This window comes from Pteropus vampyrus, unplaced genomic scaffold, assembly GCF_000151845.1.
Source record: "Pteropus vampyrus isolate Shadow unplaced genomic scaffold, Pvam_2.0 Scaffold48, whole genome shotgun sequence".
NCBI lineage: Eukaryota > Metazoa > Chordata > Mammalia > Chiroptera > Pteropodidae > Pteropus > Pteropus vampyrus.
Genome location: NW_011888829.1, coordinates 4,985,446 through 5,002,997, shown reverse-complemented (window position 1 = coordinate 5,002,997; position 17,552 = coordinate 4,985,446). Strand labels below are relative to the sequence as shown.

At 31.6% G+C, this 17,552-nt stretch overlaps 1 protein-coding gene across 1 annotated transcript in view; it reads left to right on the top strand.

The window, feature by feature from the left end:
- The window catches only part of AGBL3 (ATP/GTP binding protein like 3), a 52,810-nt gene that overhangs the window by 1,732 nt on the left and 33,526 nt on the right, over positions 1-17,552 (top strand). The window contains exons 2-7 of the mRNA XM_023530297.1: positions 67-173; positions 1,113-1,173; positions 3,291-3,476; positions 11,648-11,752; positions 14,608-14,746; positions 16,020-16,799. Of these exons, the coding sequence (XP_023386065.1) occupies positions 111-173; positions 1,113-1,173; positions 3,291-3,476; positions 11,648-11,752; positions 14,608-14,746; positions 16,020-16,799 (1,334 nt within the window). The 5' untranslated portion in view covers positions 67-110. The remainder of the gene's footprint in view (positions 1-66; positions 174-1,112; positions 1,174-3,290; positions 3,477-11,647; positions 11,753-14,607; positions 14,747-16,019; positions 16,800-17,552) is intronic.

The window sequence follows — 17,552 nt, the reverse complement described above, 5'->3', positions numbered from 1 at the left end:
ATCTAATAAACACTTTCAATTTAAAGAGAAAACTGTCAAATAAGTTCTTTATAAATTGTTTTACAGCCTACCTACATAATAAAAGAAATTTCAAGCCAAATACTAAAGAAATGTCAGAAGACTCAGAAAAAGAAGACTATTCAGACGGAACAATCAGTGATGAAGATGAATCAGTATGTTTTTCTCAACCTTATCTTACTTAAGATAAAACTTGTGTTATAAAATATAGATTCTCAGTAAAAATATTATAAAATCAATTAGATGTAAAAAATCAATTGGACATTTAAATTACTTGTCATCGAAGTTGGAAAATAATTTGAAAACGAAGATATTACTGTGTGCTGTATGCCTTATCTAAAAAGAGAACCTATACTGATAATTTTTCTGAAAAAATAAAATTGGGTGAGATCCTTCTGAGTTTTATTAAAATGTGTATATTAAACCATTATTAGGGTTTCGTTTTTTTAATTCATGCCCACTTATTTTCTTGTGTGTACTAATTCTACCATGTTCATTATAGTATGTATCACAATGCTGGAACCTCATATATTCTAAACCTACAGTGTATCACCATAATGGGTTTAATGAGGCTCTGATGTAACAAAGAACTTGGTAGAAAAGGGGGGAGGGGTACAAAATGCAGTATTTAAAAATATTTTTTCTAATTCTAATACATACTTATGAGAGATTTTATTCACATTTTAGTAAAGTATAAATTATCATGTTAGTAAGTTAAGATCCCCAAATAAGTGCCGCAAAATGATGTATAACACTTCAAATCTATGGTTTTCTGTGTTTTTTTTTCTTTTTGTTAATTTTTGTTATTCTTAATTTAAATGGTTTTGCCAAGTTTACCAAGAATCTTTAAACTTTACTTTTTTTCTACAGTCATTAATATGACCTTACCCTGTGGAAGAAGACTGAAAGATGAAAACTTTCAGGATATTTGAAGTGTTGGGTGCTTTAATAGCCCATAATAATCTTTTTTTTTTTTTTTTTTTTATATTTTAGATATGTGTTTTTTTTTTTTTGTAGAGTGTATATTTTAAAAATTTTTGTGGTTTTGGACTGTTGATTTTTCAAAGAGAAATATTTTTAAACTCTTGTTTTAGGATGAGGATTCCTTCATGAAATTTGTAAGTGAAGATCTCCACCAGTGTGCACTTTTAACAGGTTTGAATTTACCCATATATTCTTCCTTCTCTTTATGATGAAAAGTGGATGAAAAATAAGAAGCTGAGGAAACTATAAAAAAGTCATAGTGAATAATATAGGGCATTATTATTCCGTTGTTGGATAAGAAAAGAGAAATGTATTCATTTTTTGTAAGAATCTTTTGGAGTTCAAACTCTTAACGTTTGTTTTAGGTAAACCTGACTTTTAATAAAGCTAAGTGCAAGTGTCAATTCTTTGTAAAGGACTTAACATAAGAATTTACCTTGGCATTTCTTTAAATAACAGTCTTTAAAAGCATTTACAATATGACTCGAGTTATACTGGACGCAATGTTTTGGAAATTATTTAAATGAAGTGTGCCTGTATAAAGAGTCTCCTTAATAGTCATTAATTTGCAAATGTACATGTATGTGGGAATCTTGATGTATAGTTTCAAATTTATACATTTAGAGTTGTACTTTCAAATATACACTAAAGTATTTCTTCCAAATATTCACATATCTATCACAGATATTTTGAAGTTGAAGATAAAGCATTTATTTACTTAGTCTTTTTTACCACCATCTTAAAATCTTTACTTTTGACATAACCACTATTCTCAGTTTGGTTTTATCCTTCTAGACTTTTTTCTTATTTGTACACATATCTATACCCATACTCAGAATATTTGTAGTACTATTTTGTGGACTTCTCCCTTCCGCCTTTTTTTAATTTTAAAATTTCCCAGTCTGTTGGAAAAAAGGAGGTAACTCACTGTTTTAACTAACATTTCCTTGATCGCTAAAGAAATTGAGAATTATTTCATTTGCTTGTCTACTTATTTCCCTTGTGTTATGAATTTCTCATTCATAGTAATCCTTTGTTAACTTTGTTTACATTGCTTTCATTGTTTAGAATTATTCTGATCTTAAGTTTATCATTATTCACTTGTGGCTCTTTATTTTTATATTTGTTTAAGCTACAAAGGCCTTCTCTATCCCAAGATTATTAATATAATTATCTGTTTTCTTTACTTTTATGCACTTGTTTGAATTTTGGTATTTAATTTCTCTATAATTTACATTTATAAATAGTATGAGGTATGTATCTAATTTTGTTCCTTAATTTATAAATCACTAATAATGCCTTGCCATTTTTGAGTCATACTGTAAATTCAAAAAATGTGGTTTATTCACATAATGAAACACTAGATGCCTAATAATTTTCAAATAAGTGGATTTATATAACAACCCTGAGAAGTAGTAAGGGAAGGTAATATCATTTCTTATTTACCTATAGTAAGATTTATGTTCAAAGAGGCTACATTGGCCAACCAAAATCATATAGAAACAAAGTAGTAGAGTAGAACTGTTTGTTTGACTCCAGTTGCTTTATCTGCTATTGTACAGAAACAGCCAAGAACTAAATCTGAGTAAAAAGCCACATTTTAGAGATGGAAGAGCGAGAGGAGTCACTGAGACAAATGTAATCAAGTATGTGAAAGGTAGAGAGAAAACCAGGATGGGTAGCATCTTAAAAGACAAAGGAAACGAGCTTAAGGAGGGGTGATTATCAACATCTAATTGATGTCCCAGTTATCCCATTGAAAGAGAGGGGGCCTCTGCACTAACCCCATTATATTCTATGTGAATTATGTTCCTGGGGTGATGTCACATAGTGGCCCTAGAATGAGAACTGAGAAAAAGTCGTGAATGAGAGTTCAGCCTTTGAGAAGATGGTACTAGTAGGTGGTGAGGAAACATAGTCAGTAGGTGTATTTAACCCATTAGATGAATAGTTGCCTCAGTGTGGTTTTTAACATGACTCAACAATAAACAGTTTGCTAGGAAAACTGCAAGAAACAAATGCAATCCCTGTCAAAATCCAAAATGTTTTTGCAGTAGCCATGTGAATTTAGCATAAATTAGTAATATTTGAGGTCAGCAATTGTTTTTAGCTACTGTGAAGATTAGTCGTTACAAAGTTTAATTAGTACTTTTGTTTTTAAAATGCCATGAGTTATAAAATATTTATAATTACATCCACAAATATTCACAAATTAATGGTGTCAACTCGCTATACTCTTCCATGCTTTGCTTCTTATCACTCATGATTGTGTTTGAATCTTTTTTCAGCTGACCCCATTAGTGACCCATGTTTCCCCCGGACAACACAGATACTATTGGAATATCAGCTAGGGAGATGGGTGCCTCGTCTTCGTGAACCACGAGATTTATATGGTGTCTCTTCTTCTGGTCCGCTGAGCCCAACACGGTGGCCATACCACTGTGAGGTCATTGATGAAAAAGTCCAGCATATTGGTATGTTCTTAGCAGTTTTGGGGACTCAAACATTAGTAAATTTACTTTGCCAACCTTGATTTTAATAAAGAGACTCATGGTGTTTATTCCAACAGAAATATAATGTTGGAATATATAATGATAGAGATATATAATTTTAAATTTTCTAGTAGCCACATTTCAAAAGATAAAAAGAAACAAGTGAAATTGATTTCAAAAATATATTTATTTAACCCAAATATATTCAAAATATTTTACATTCTTTTTTTATATGAAGTCTTTGGAAACTGGTGTGTAGTTATTCTTACATTTCAGTTCAATTCCAATTTCTCCACATCCTTGCCAACATTTTTCTTTTGGTTTGTTTTTTGTTTTTGTTTTTGTTTTTGATGATAGCCACCCAAGAGGTGTGAGATGATATCTCACTGTGGTGTTGATTAACATTTCCCTGAAGATCAGTGATGCTGATAATGCAATCCCTGTCAAAATCCTAATGACGTTTTTTTACAGAAATAGGAAAACAACTCTAAAATTCAGCTGGAACCACAAAAGGCTACAAATAACCAAATCTTGAGAAGGAAGAGGAAAACTAGAAGCATCACATTTCCTGACTTCAAAATATATTACACAGCTACAGTAATCAAAACAGTATGATACTGGCATGAGGATGGACATTTGGAAAAGAATTGGAACAGTCTAGAAAGCCCAGAAATAAATCCGCATATGTATGCTCAACTGATCTTTGACAAGATTGCCAAGAATACACAATGGGGAAAGGATAGTCTCTTCAACAAATGTTGTTGAGAAAATTGGATATTCACATGCACAAGAATAAAATTGGATGACCCCTTTCTTACAGCATACAAAAAGAATCAATTCATAATGGATTAAGGACTTAAACATAAGACTTGAAACTGTAAAACTCCTAAAAGAAAACATAGGAGAAAAGCTAATGACATTGTTCTTGGCAATGACATCATAGATATAACACCAAAAGCTCCTACAACAAAAGCAAAAATAAAGAAATGAGACATCATCAAACTAAAAAGTTGATGCACAGAAAAGGAAATAATCAACACAGTGAAAAGGCAACCGATGGAATGGGAAAAATATTCGCACACCATATATCTGATAAGAAGTTAATCTCTAAAATATGTAAGGAATTTCTACAGCTCAAGAGCCAAAAAGCTAATAACCAGATTTTAAAATGGGCCAAGAACTTGAATAAATGTTTTTCCAAAGAAGACGTACAGGTGTATCTTTTGACTTTTTATGTAAACTGATAAAAATATTTGCCCATTTTGTTGCTAGTTGTACTTTTCATTTCCTTCTTGATTTGCAAGTGCTCTATATATTTATTCAGGAGATTGGCTTACTATATCATGTATGTTGCATATTTTTTTCTGGTTGTCATTTGCCTTTTATTTTTGTCAAGTAGAAATTTTTAATTTTTATGTCATCACTTTGTCTCATTTTGCTATGGCTTCTGGATTTTGAAATTCTCATGTTTCTCTTAGCACTTTTCAAGTTGTATTTTTTATGATTAAATTTTTTCCATCAATCCATTTTGATGCAAGAAATGAGCTCCCAGTCCATTTCTGTTAACTGTCTAACCAGTTGTTCCAACAAAATTATTAAATTATTTTTCGACTGCTGATTGGAAATGCTACAATTATTAGTAAACTCCTAGGTCTAATTTTGAATTCTATTCCATTAACCTGTCTATTCATTATGGTGCTCAAAAACCTTTAATGCTATAGCTTTAAAACTATAAATTTTGATATGCGATAAACTTAGTTCCCCGTCATTCCTTTTATTTTTTAAAAAATTTCCAATTTCTTAGCTACTTTTTGCCTTATTGTATTTCTATATGGAATTTAAAATAAGCTTTCCTGGTTGTCCCAAAATTAATACTGGTAACTTTATTGTGATCACATTACAGTTATAGATTAAGAAAGAGTGACATCTTTACAATATTGCATCTTCCTAGCCAAGAACAAGGTATGTCTCACTATTTATTCTTGTTTTCCTTATTCTCCCTTAGTATAGTTTAAAATTTTTTCCTGTACCTTTTCTAAGTTTTATTGTTAGGTATTTTATTTTGTTGCTATTTTTTATTAAATTTATTGGGGTGACATTGGTAAAGAAAATTATATAGGTTTTAGTTCAGTAATAACATCTTATGTATATTGCACTGTGTGTTCACACCCAAAAGTTAAATTTCCTTCCATCACTATATATTTGACTCCTTTTACCCTTACCTGCCCCCAGCCCACTTTCCCTCTGGTAAACACTAAACTTGTCTGTGTCCATGAGTCTCTGTGTTTGTCTTGTTCATTTGTTGCCTTATTTTGTTTTTATTTTAAATAGAATCTTTATTGCATATTACTTTCTAACTTGTTTTGTAGAGTAAAGTTAAGTTTTGTGTATTAATTTTCAAAGTTTCCACCTCTTTTTTTCTAGTTTTTAAGTTGTTGTATATATGCTTGTTATACAATTGTATCATCTAGTAATGATGTAATTAAATCTCATTTCTAATGTCTATACATCATACTTCTTTTTCTTGACTGAATTGATTTGTACTTTCAGAAAAATACTTAATAATTTTACATTCATCTGGTTTCCTCATTTTAATGAGAATGCTGTTAGTGTTTTCTCTTTAAGCAAACAATTGGCTTATCATTTGAAATAAATTTGCTTTTGATCCTATTAAGGAAGTATCCATTTATTCTTGTATTATTAAGAAACTTTACCAGGAATAATTACTAAATTTTATTAAATGCCTTTCTAACATCTATGGAAAGTATCATAATGTTCTCATTTGGTGTTTTACTTTAGTGAATTATACTGGTAGCTTACTTAATATAGAACCAGCTGTATATTATTGGAATAAACTGCAGTTAGTCATTGTGTATTTTGTGTGTTGCTAAATTCTGTTTGCTGACATTTTATAAAAGATTTTTGCTTTAATGTTCATAACTAAGATAAATTTGTAATTTTCTACTTTTGTACTTTTTTAGATTTTAGTATAAATATTATTCAGAAGTCTTCCTTATATTCTAAAACAGTTTGAATAAAACTGTAATAGTTCTTTGAAATTTGATAGACTTCCCCTAAAACAGTCTGGATATACTTATTATTGTTGTTTTAGAACTACAGAGAATATTTTTATTGTAAAACTTCTGTTCTTCTTTGTTAGTTCTGTTTAGGATTTCTACCTATTCCAGGGACAGTTTTGGTTATTTATATTTTCCTAGAAAAATAATGCTTTCATAAAGGATTTTTAATTCATGTACATAGATTTAGTCAAAGTATTTTCTTGTAATTATTATACTTTCCTTTGACTATATGGGATTTTTTTTCCCTCTGTTCTAATATTTTATGTTAAGTATTTTTTGCATTCTTATTTTCTTCTCCTCTGATTATGTTAGTGGGATTTATCTTGTTAGTTTCTTCGAATAATCAATGTTTGAATATATTTATTAGTTCTGTTGTATTGTTTTCTAATTCATTAATTTATGATTTTTTTATACATCAGATTTAAGTTTATTTTGGTGGTTTTTATTTAACCTTTATTTTTGTATTTAACTTCTTGTTTCCTAATTTTTTATTATGAAAAATTTCAAATATAGAGAGAAGTTGAAAGAATTGTACAGGGACACTCAAAACTCACCAGCTAGATTTTTATTATCAATTATTTGCCATATTTATCACATATGTAGCCAACTATCCATTCCTCTCTCTACCCATCTACTACCTCAATTTTTTATTTATTTCAAAGTAAGTTGCAGACATCCTTACATTTCACCTCTAACATGTTAGCATATTATTAGCTAGAGTGTAATCTTTGTTTATGATTCTTTTTTATTTTTGAGGCAAATTTTATGTTCAATGAAATATTATGTTCAATGAAATGTGTAGGTCAATGAATTTTAGCAAATGCATACATCTGTGTAATCCAAACTCCTACCACAACGTAGAACATTACCATTATAAATACTTAGATGTAAATCTAACAAAATAAGGATAAGACGTGTGCTTAAAATAAGGATAAGACGTGTATAATGCTAATGAAAGAGATCAAAGAAGATCTACATAAATCAAGAATTATACCATGTTTGTGGATTGGAAAACTCAATATAGTAAAGCTGTCAGTTCTCCAAATTGATGGGTTCCAGGCTATTCCTATCAAGATTATTTTGATAGATAAGGCATGATTATTCTAAAATTTATACAGAAAAGTGAAGGGACTTAGAATTTAAAAAAAAAAAAAGGCATAAAATAGAAGGAATCAGCCTACCTGATTTCAAGACCTTTTATGTAGCTACGGTAGTCAAGGCCCTGGGGTATTAGTGGAGGAATATATATAGACCAGTGGAACAAAATAGAGAATCCAGACATAGAGCCACATAGACATGCCCAACTGATTTTTGACAAAAGTGAGAAAGCAATTCAATGGAGGAAAGTTAACATTTTCTTCAAGTTTTAGACACTAATAGGTCAAAAAAAAAAGAAAAGACTTCAATCTAAGTCTAGTGCTTTATACAAAAAATTAATTCAAACTGGTCACAGACTTATTTGTAAGACATAAAATTATAAAACTTTAAAATAGAAAAAAAATCTTCACAATCTAGAGCAAAGCACGGAGTTCTTAGAATCAACACCAAAAACATGATTAATAAAATGAAAAATCGATAAATTGGATTTTATGAAAATTAAAAATTTTGCTTTATGGGAGATATTGTTAAGAGGAAGAAAATACAAAAGGATGAAGACAGGCAAAGGGTAAAATGTTCATGCCAGATGATTCCCTTTTTATGAGGAAAGCAGCTTTCTCAAAAATTTCACCAGTATTTTTTACATCTTATTGGCCAGTTTTATATCATGTGGCTACTCCTAGCCACAGAGAAGCCTGGAAAATTGAGAGTTTTAGTGGAACTCATTACAATTCTGATAAAGTCAAGTTTTCAGAGGTAAAAACAACAACAAAAAAGTGAACATTGAGAGGGCAACTGGCAGGGTATGCAAAAACTGTAATTTTGCATGGCCTTCTAAATGTTCTTTTGTTTATGTAACAGCGATCTAACTTGAACTGATATGTGATGCTGCATATGGAAATGGCTTATCCTGGCAATTGCTTAATAAAGTCACATAGTCTGCCTTAAAGCAAAATTAAGTGATCCCTTAGCACTACTGCACTTTCGTATGTGCTCTGAAGCCTTTTGAAGAAGTACCTACATTTTGGATACCCTTGTTAAAAAGAAGTTATGTAAAGCTTTATCGCAGATAACTCAAGTCTAGAACAAACTCACTACTATAACTGAGAACAGTTTCAAAGCCTTGAGTATTCTAAACTTGGAGGATGTATATAACTGTTCTGAGAAGTCTGTGTCTAAAAAATAAAAGAATGTAATTACCAAATTAAATGAGAACCAGGTATAGACTAATAAGGAATGCCAATGAGTTAGATAACTTATATGAGATGGACAAATGCCTAGAAAGATAAAACTACTAAAACTTACTCAAGAGGATATAGAAAAATCTAAATAGACATATAATAAGTAAAGATATTGAATTAGTAATAGAAAACCCTAAGCAATCCACTAAAAAAAAGCAATTATTAGAACTAATAAATGAGTTTGGCAAGGTTGAAAGGTATAAGATTAATATTTTAAAAATTAATTATATTTCTATACTCATAATGAACAATACTAAAATGAACTTAAGGAAACAATTTCATTTACAATAGTTTCAAAAGAATATAAGGATAAATTTAAGAAAGGAAATATAAAACTTATACTCTGAAAACTATAAAACATTGTTAAAAGAAAAAAATAAAGAAGATCTAAATAAATGAAAAGACTCCCATGTTCATGGATCGGAAGAGTTAGGATTATAATGGCAGTCCTCCCCAAAAGAATCTACCAATTCAGTACAATTTCCATCAGAATACTAACTACCTGCTTTGTAGAAATTCAAACTGATCCTAAAATTATATGGAAACTCAAAGAACCTAGAATAGCAAATAGATATAGATAGATAGATATATCTTGACAAAAAACAAATTTGAGACTGAATTCTCAATTTCAGAACTACAAACTAACAATAACCAAGACAATGTTGTACTACCATGAAGATAGGCATACAGATCAATGAATCAAATTGAAAGTTCAGAAATAAACCATGTGTTTGTGATCAACTGATTTTCAACAAGGGTGGCAAGTCTATTCAATAGGGAAAAAAATAGTCTTTTCAACAAATGGTACTGGGACAACTGGGTAGATAGCTGCATGCATTGTAGATGAAGTTTGACCCTTACCTCACACCATAAAAAAAAATTAACTTAAAATGAGTCAAAACCCAAATGTCAGAGCCAAACTATAAAGCTCTTAGATGAAAACAAAGACGTAAATCTTCATGACTTTAGATTTGGCAACGGATTCTTGGCTATAACACCAAAAGTGCAAGCAACAGCAACAACAAAATATGAGTGAATTATACTTCATCAAAATTAAAACTTTTGTGCTTCAAAGAAAACTATCAAGAAAGTGAAAATACAATTCACAGAATAGGAGAAAATATTTGCAAACTATCTGATAAAGGACATATAGAGCTCTTACAACTCACAGTAAAAAGACAATTCAATTAAAAATGTGTGAATGATCTGAATAGACATTTCTCCAAAGAAGATAAACACATGAAAAGATATTCATGAGAAATGCAAATTAATGCCACAATGAGATAACCACTTTACACCCTCTAGGATGACTAGAATCAAAATCAGATAAGAAGTGCTGATGAGAATATTGAGAAATTAGAATCCTCATATTCTGATGGTGGGAATATAAGATCATGCAGCTACTTTGGGAAAGTTTGACATTTTTTCATAAAGTTAAACATAGAGTTACCATTTGACCTAAGGAAGGTACTTTTTGATAAGCTGCAAACTGGACCCTATTGTACAGGTTCTTTCTCCCGTTCTAATGATAGAGTTTCATATTTTTTATTATAAGGACTGTTTATTAATAAATAGTTAAATAAGAGCATAAACAAATTTTTGAAATCTCTAATTTTTTAACCCAAATGTCTGGCTGTCATTCAATTTGTGACAGTAAGCATACACAAAATTCAGCAAATAGCTGAAATTCCCCAAATTTTCAGAATCAATGCTGTTATCAATTCACGATTAATTTTGGTTTGAGTTGACTAAGGGTTTCAACTAATGAGAGGCTCACTTTTTAGTTATAATTTCCTCTATTGTTTATTATCAGTTTATTTGGTTGTGAGTTGTTCAGCTACCCGAAAATGTGCAGTGATACATACTGACATCAGTGTTCTAGTTTATGTTTTTTCTATAGCTAGACTTGATTCCTATTATGTCAAATACACTTTGTTGCTAAAGCAGTAGTACACATAATCCTCAGAATGTTCAATTATATCTGTTTATCACCACTAAATTCTTTTTTTTCTTACTATTTCAGTAACTATATTTGGGATCATAGAGGCCGGCTCTCTCTATTGGAATATATTTATTACCAGAGCCAGCACAGTCTTACACACATAAGCCAATAATAAAAGAGAAATAGGATAATGAGTCATCGCCAAACTATTGTTCCACTAAAAAATGGGAACAACTAGGGTAAATCAAATAGATCATGGTCAAAAATTTGGTCAAATATAGATATGTATTTGAGCATGGTTCAGATAAGCTTAAGAAATTTGGTCCTAAAAATAATGAAAAAAAGGAAAGCTGGTATAGCTAAAGAAGGGTCCAAGGATAGCCTTTGAGGAGACAGAAGAAACATGTTTATAAGCTTAGGTGACAACCATTATTAGGCAAGAGGCTGAAGATGCAGGGATAATAAAAAATGGAGCAAGATTCCCAGAGGTGGGTCAGAAGGGCATCAAGCATCCAGGAGAAATAGAAACTTTAGTATAAAATCTATAATGACACAAAATAATCAAGAACTACTCACTATAATAGTAGAACAAGGTGTGAATGAAATGTTATGGGTTTTGTTACAGTGTGACAATATTTATTATTACTTCCAGTGAACCCTTGGTAAAATCTGGCCCCACATAAAATACTAAACTTTGGCCTAGATCTACCAATGAACAATTTGAAAACATACAATAAAATTTTCCTGTTTTATTTTTGTCGTATTCAAGTAATGTTTTCTCTTTCTTTACAGATTGGACTCCTTATTCTGAGCCAGTGTACATCCCAACAGGCCTGGAAATAGAACCCCTTTATCCAAACTCCAAGGAAGATACTGTGGTTTATCTAGCTGAAGATGGTAGGTACATAATGAAACATGTTGCTATAAAATATAATTTGATACCTGGGTTAATGTCTTAGTTATATTTGTTTTGCTATTTATAATAGAAATGGCAGATTATCAGTAAATCCCTGTCCCCATAAAGATGTGTCATTATATATTGATCCAAATGTTGATTTACTGCTAGTTATATTCTTTAAGGTGTACTATAGTTTATGTAAAGTTACTTTAAAATAAAACATTATTTTGGCCGTTTGAATGGAGACTTATGTTTACAAGGAATTATGCTTCACGTCAGTTTTCAAAGATAGACCAGTGGAATGCTCTGCGACTGTCCTTCCCTCTCCCATAGGTCATGTTTTAATTTCATTCCAAGTTGATGCATTTCTTGAGATTTTCATCTTTAAAAGAGGAAAATAGCCCACATTGTAAATAACACCTAAGATTATATCTCAGAAGAGTGTTCTTAACACTCAAGATCAATATTTTCAGTTTGAGAGCTCTAGTAATGCAAAATCTCATATTTGCTTTATAATAGAGTGTTCTAATAATCAAACATAGACACTGCAGCCTGTATTCTAAACTGTGCTGCTCCTGAAGCACCATATGAGGAAATATGGGTTCTGTATCTTACAGTATATATTAAAATAGCTTCCATGGAACATATGGAACATAATCACAGGGATTGTTTCCTATACAGTAAGCAATTCTAGAAATCATATACTCAAATATTTTTAAACAACTGGAATGAGAGAAGCACCTGATTTTCCTAATTTGATTTCAAATATTTACATGGCTAAGCTTTCACATATTTACATGACTTGCCTTAGAACTTCCACACATAGCTTGAATGAGATCTGATGAAAAACTAAAATAACTGAGTTGAGTCAGTCAGGGTCTTGTCAGGAATTGGAAGGTACACTTGGAGTAAATTTTAAAAGTTTATTAAAAGTTACAAAAGAGGGGACCGAGTTAAGGGATGGTGAAACAACATAAGACTGTCAACAGAGCAGAACTATTATATATCTTAGGCCTGAAAGGGTAAAATGACAATGCTTTACAGACCTGTAGCTGTAAGAGAGGGAAGCCCCCAAACAACTGGATATATAAAATTCTGGTTGATATTTTTTCTTTCAAAGATTTGTTTCTTTAAAGATATTGTTCCAATGTCTTGTTATACCTGTTGTCTTTAATAAAAGGTCAGCCATAATTTATATTCTATGATGTATCTTTTTCTCTTTGGCTGTTTTCAGCAATTTGACTATGACCTGCCTAGATTTGGTTATGTTTATATTTATCCTGCTTGGAGTTTGCTGAACTTCTTGGATCCACAGGTTAATGAGGTGTTTTTCCCTCAATTTGAGAAATTGTCAGTCATTATTTCTTCACATATTTTTTCCATACTATTTTTTCTCATCTGTCCCTTGGATTTCAATTATACATATGTTAGATTTCTAGCTATGTCTCACATATCCCTAAGTCTTTGTTATTTTTTGTCCTTCTCTGTTCTTGAGTTTTTTATATGTTCTTAATTTCACTGATTCTTTCTTCACAATCTTCAGTTTCTCTCAAGCCCACCAAGTAAATCTTTGCAGTTATTTTACTTCTTATTTCTAGAATTTCCATTCAGATCTTTTTTATAGTTTCCATTTCTTTTTTGAGATTAATTGATATTTGTTATCTCTATCTTTTCCTTTAAGTCTTTTAACATATATTTAAAGTCTCTATATATTCCAGCATCTGAGTTATCTTGGGATCTGTTGAGTGTGTGTGTGTGTGTGTGTGTGTGTGTGTGTGTGTGTGTGTGTGTGTGTGTGTTTCACTGTGAATCATGTTTTCCTGCTTCTCTGCACGTTTCATAATTTTTTAGTATATGCAGGACATTGTGAAAGATATGTTGTAGGAGACTGCATCATATTCTTTTTAAAAATTATTTTGAATTTTGTTTTGGTAGGAAGTTAAATTGCTGGCAGATTATTTTGCTCCTTTCAGACTTGGTTTTATTTTTTTTTTTTATAGGGGCAGGTCTCCTTTCATTTTGTTCTTAGTCCTAGGTCATGCCCTCATTCTTAGATGTGTTTCTTATGCCTAATGTGCAGCCTTTCGGGAGTCATGATTAGATATCTGAGGTGCTCAGTGAAATCTTTCCACTCTGGTTATGTTGGAATTCCAGTATATCCTAGAACTGCATGTCCTCTATTGTCTCATCCTCAGAGTAGCACTCTTTCCTGTCTTGCTAAGTCTTATCCTGTGCTTCTAAAGCCAAGCCCTCAGCTAAGGGCTGGGGAAACACCATGTAAACTGTTGAGGACCCTCCTTCAATGTAGCTTTCTTCTCTCTGGTGCCCTGCCTCACAAAGTTCAGCAGCCTCAAGCAACAATCTTGCCTCTTCAGCCCAGCAAGACTGTTATGCTATTCTTAAGTGCCACCTTTCTAAGACGTAGTCAGAATGTATTCCAGGAAGAAAGCCAGAGTTAAACATGGGCTTACTTCATGTATTTATTTTCTTTCAAGAACGTACTATAGTTCTGGTCTATGTGTTGTCCAAATACATGAAAAGAGCTCATATTTTTTCAGTTCTATATTCATTTACAGTGAAAGGGCAAGTTCAGAATCAATTACTTCATAATAACCAGAAACAGAATGAGAATTTTTAATGTGAGAAATACATGAATTTATTTTAAGCATTGCTTTTTTAGTCTAAATACTTTTAGATTTTCTTACTTGAACATAAATCTATATATTAGTATCAAATTACTTTAAAAATTAAAATTCTTAGTGACACTCACTTGTATTGTAACTCCAAACTCTATGCAGAATAGCCTGTAGTTCAGACATGGCTTGATATATGTATGGACTTCTTCTCTCATCAGCTTACAAAGAGCCCTGTTTTGTTTATTCCCGAGTTGGGGGCAACCGAACACCTCTGAAGCAGCCTGTGGATAATTGTGACAATACTTTGATGTTTGAAGCAAGGTTTGAGAGTGGTAATCTACAGAAGGTAGTCAAAGTGTAGGTTTTAATTATATTTATTTGAGGAGCTAGAACACCAACTATTTATTATTTTCTATATTAAGTACTTTAAAGTTTTAGTCTCCATCAATGAACTGTAATTCTTTGGAGTACAGATGCTAATTAGAGATTATAGTGGGGATAGATATGAAAGGTTCAAGTTCTGGGTTCAAATAATTTTGAAAACTCTGAGTTAAAGTTAAGGAGGTTTTTGTACTGTACATTTCCAGTATTCCAATATGAAGTGTTACACACACACACACACACACACACACACACACACACGTGTGTGCGAACACACATACAGTGCTTCTCAAACTTTTTAATGGAATAGCTCTTGGGATGGGAGTTCCATAACATGCATTAGGAACATGCATGTTATCCAAGGGCACTCTTTTAAAAAATTCTATTATGAAAATATTTAAGTACAGAAAATAATGTAGTTCTCTGTTAAATACCGTATACCCATCACCTAGATTCAACAGCTATCAAGATTTCTCAACATTCATTTCACATATTCCTAGGTCACTGTTTATAACTATACACACACACACACACACACACACACACACACACACACACGGAGTGCATAGTGCTGATATAATAGAAAGTCACTTGGTAAAGAAAAAATTTATAAGTAACTAGGTTAAAAAAAATATATATATATATATATATATGTATTATGTGTGTAATATACCAGTAAAATTATTTTTGCTTCTAATTAAGTATTCTCAGTGACTAAATATGGGGGATACAAATAGTTATCAAACACAGTCCTCAAAGTGTTTAACATTTTGTAATCTATTGTCATATTAATTTATATATATTTTAAAACATTCTCAGTGATAGTTATTTCAAATCTCTAGAATTAGAATCTAATAGGTAGTAGAAATATATGTCTGAAAAGAGAAATATTGGACTTTAATTCAATTTCAAGAACTCTTCTTTGATCATTTATAAGAAACATAAGTATATTGAAAATATGATTTTATATCAAACACCCATTTTTATGTGCTCTCTTGAATTGCAAAGTAATAAAAAGGCTTTAGAATTTGCCTAGAAGCAGTTTCACATCAAATAAAAGAGAAAACTTTAATCTTTTGCAATTACTTGCTATTTAGGATACTTCCTAAATAAACATTGTTTGCTTCCCCCCTCAAAAAAAGCTTTCTGTGAGTAGGTAAAAATAAAATAATTTTCCTTATTTATTTAAACTTGAATGTCATTTTTACATTTTTATGTGCTTTTTTCCCTCTTCCTTTTTGTGTATTAGGGCAGAATATGAATACCAGTTGACTCTGCGTCCTGACCTCTTCACAAACAAACACACCCAGTGGTACTATTTCCAAGTCACTAATACCCAAGCAGGAACAGTCTACAGGTTCACTATTACCAATTTCATCAAGCCTGCTAGTCTGTACAATCGGGGTATGCGCCCACTGTTTTATTCTGAAAAAGAGGCTAAGTCTCATAATGTTGGCTGGCAGAGAATAGGAGACCAAATCAAGTATTATAGGAACAACCCCGGGCAAGATGGGCGTCATTATTTCTCTCTCACGTGGACATTTCAATTTCCACACAACAACGATACCTGCTACTTTGCTCACTGCTATCCATACACCTACACCAACCTACAAGAATACCTTTCTAGCATCAATAATGACCCAGTGCGGTCAAAGTTTTGTAAAATCCGTGTCTTGTGCCACACAATTGCTAGGAATATGGTGTACGTTTTAACGATCGCTACCCCCTTGAAGAACGCTGACTCAAGAAAGCAAAAGGCTGTGATTTTGACTGCAAGGGTACATCCAGGAGAAACCAACAGCTCTTGGATCATGAAAGGCTTCCTAGATTTTATCTTAGGAGACTCAAGTGATGCGCAGTTGCTTCGGGACACTTTCATCTTCAAAGTAGTACCCATGCTGAATCCAGATGGTGTGATTGTAGGAAATTACCGGTGTTCCTTATCTGGACAGGACTTAAACCGTAACTATACATCTCTCCTGAAGGAATCATTTCCTTCTGTTTGGTATACCCGGAACATGATCCATAGGTAAAATAAACCTCAAATTACCTCTCTGCTTATTTAGTAAACTTGGTAATAAGAATTTTGTTCCCACAATTCCACTCATGTTACTCTAGATTTTCTTAACATAGTTTAACCGCAGCTCCTTAATCTTTTCCCCATTCTTTCTAACTCTGCTTCTGTACCTTTCTGGCATTATGTCAGTTGATTCACTAGCCACCTATTAAATAATGAAATCGACTCTAGAACATTTTAACGGCTTTATGAAACTAACAGTTAATTTCGCATATCTCATATTTGGTGTCTTGCTAAAGCTAATGGTAGAACTGATATTTACTTTGGGATCCCTGAATTTCTTATATGTGAAAATTAATTGTATCTCACAGAGCCTCTGGCACCATGTTGATCATATAATGCTATAAAAGGACTCTTTTGATTATCAGGTTACATATTTATTTAAAAACTTGATGAATAATAGTCTTATTTGCCCCTAGAAAAATTGAAAACTTTAAATTTTCCAAAGAATTCAGAATAGTAAAATGCATATAGTATTTAAATATTTGTTGACTTGATTAAGTGAATTCTTTAATAGATTCAGGTAATAATTAGAATAGGCATGGGCTAGAGTATAAAGATTTATTGGAATCAGGGAACACCTATTCCAAGTCCAAAGTCTTAACTTTTTTGATTAACAATGTGGAGCTGGAGTTAAACATATCAGATTGGAATTCCTGATACATCATTTGCTAACTGTGTGAGCTTGAGCAATTTAAAAACAAT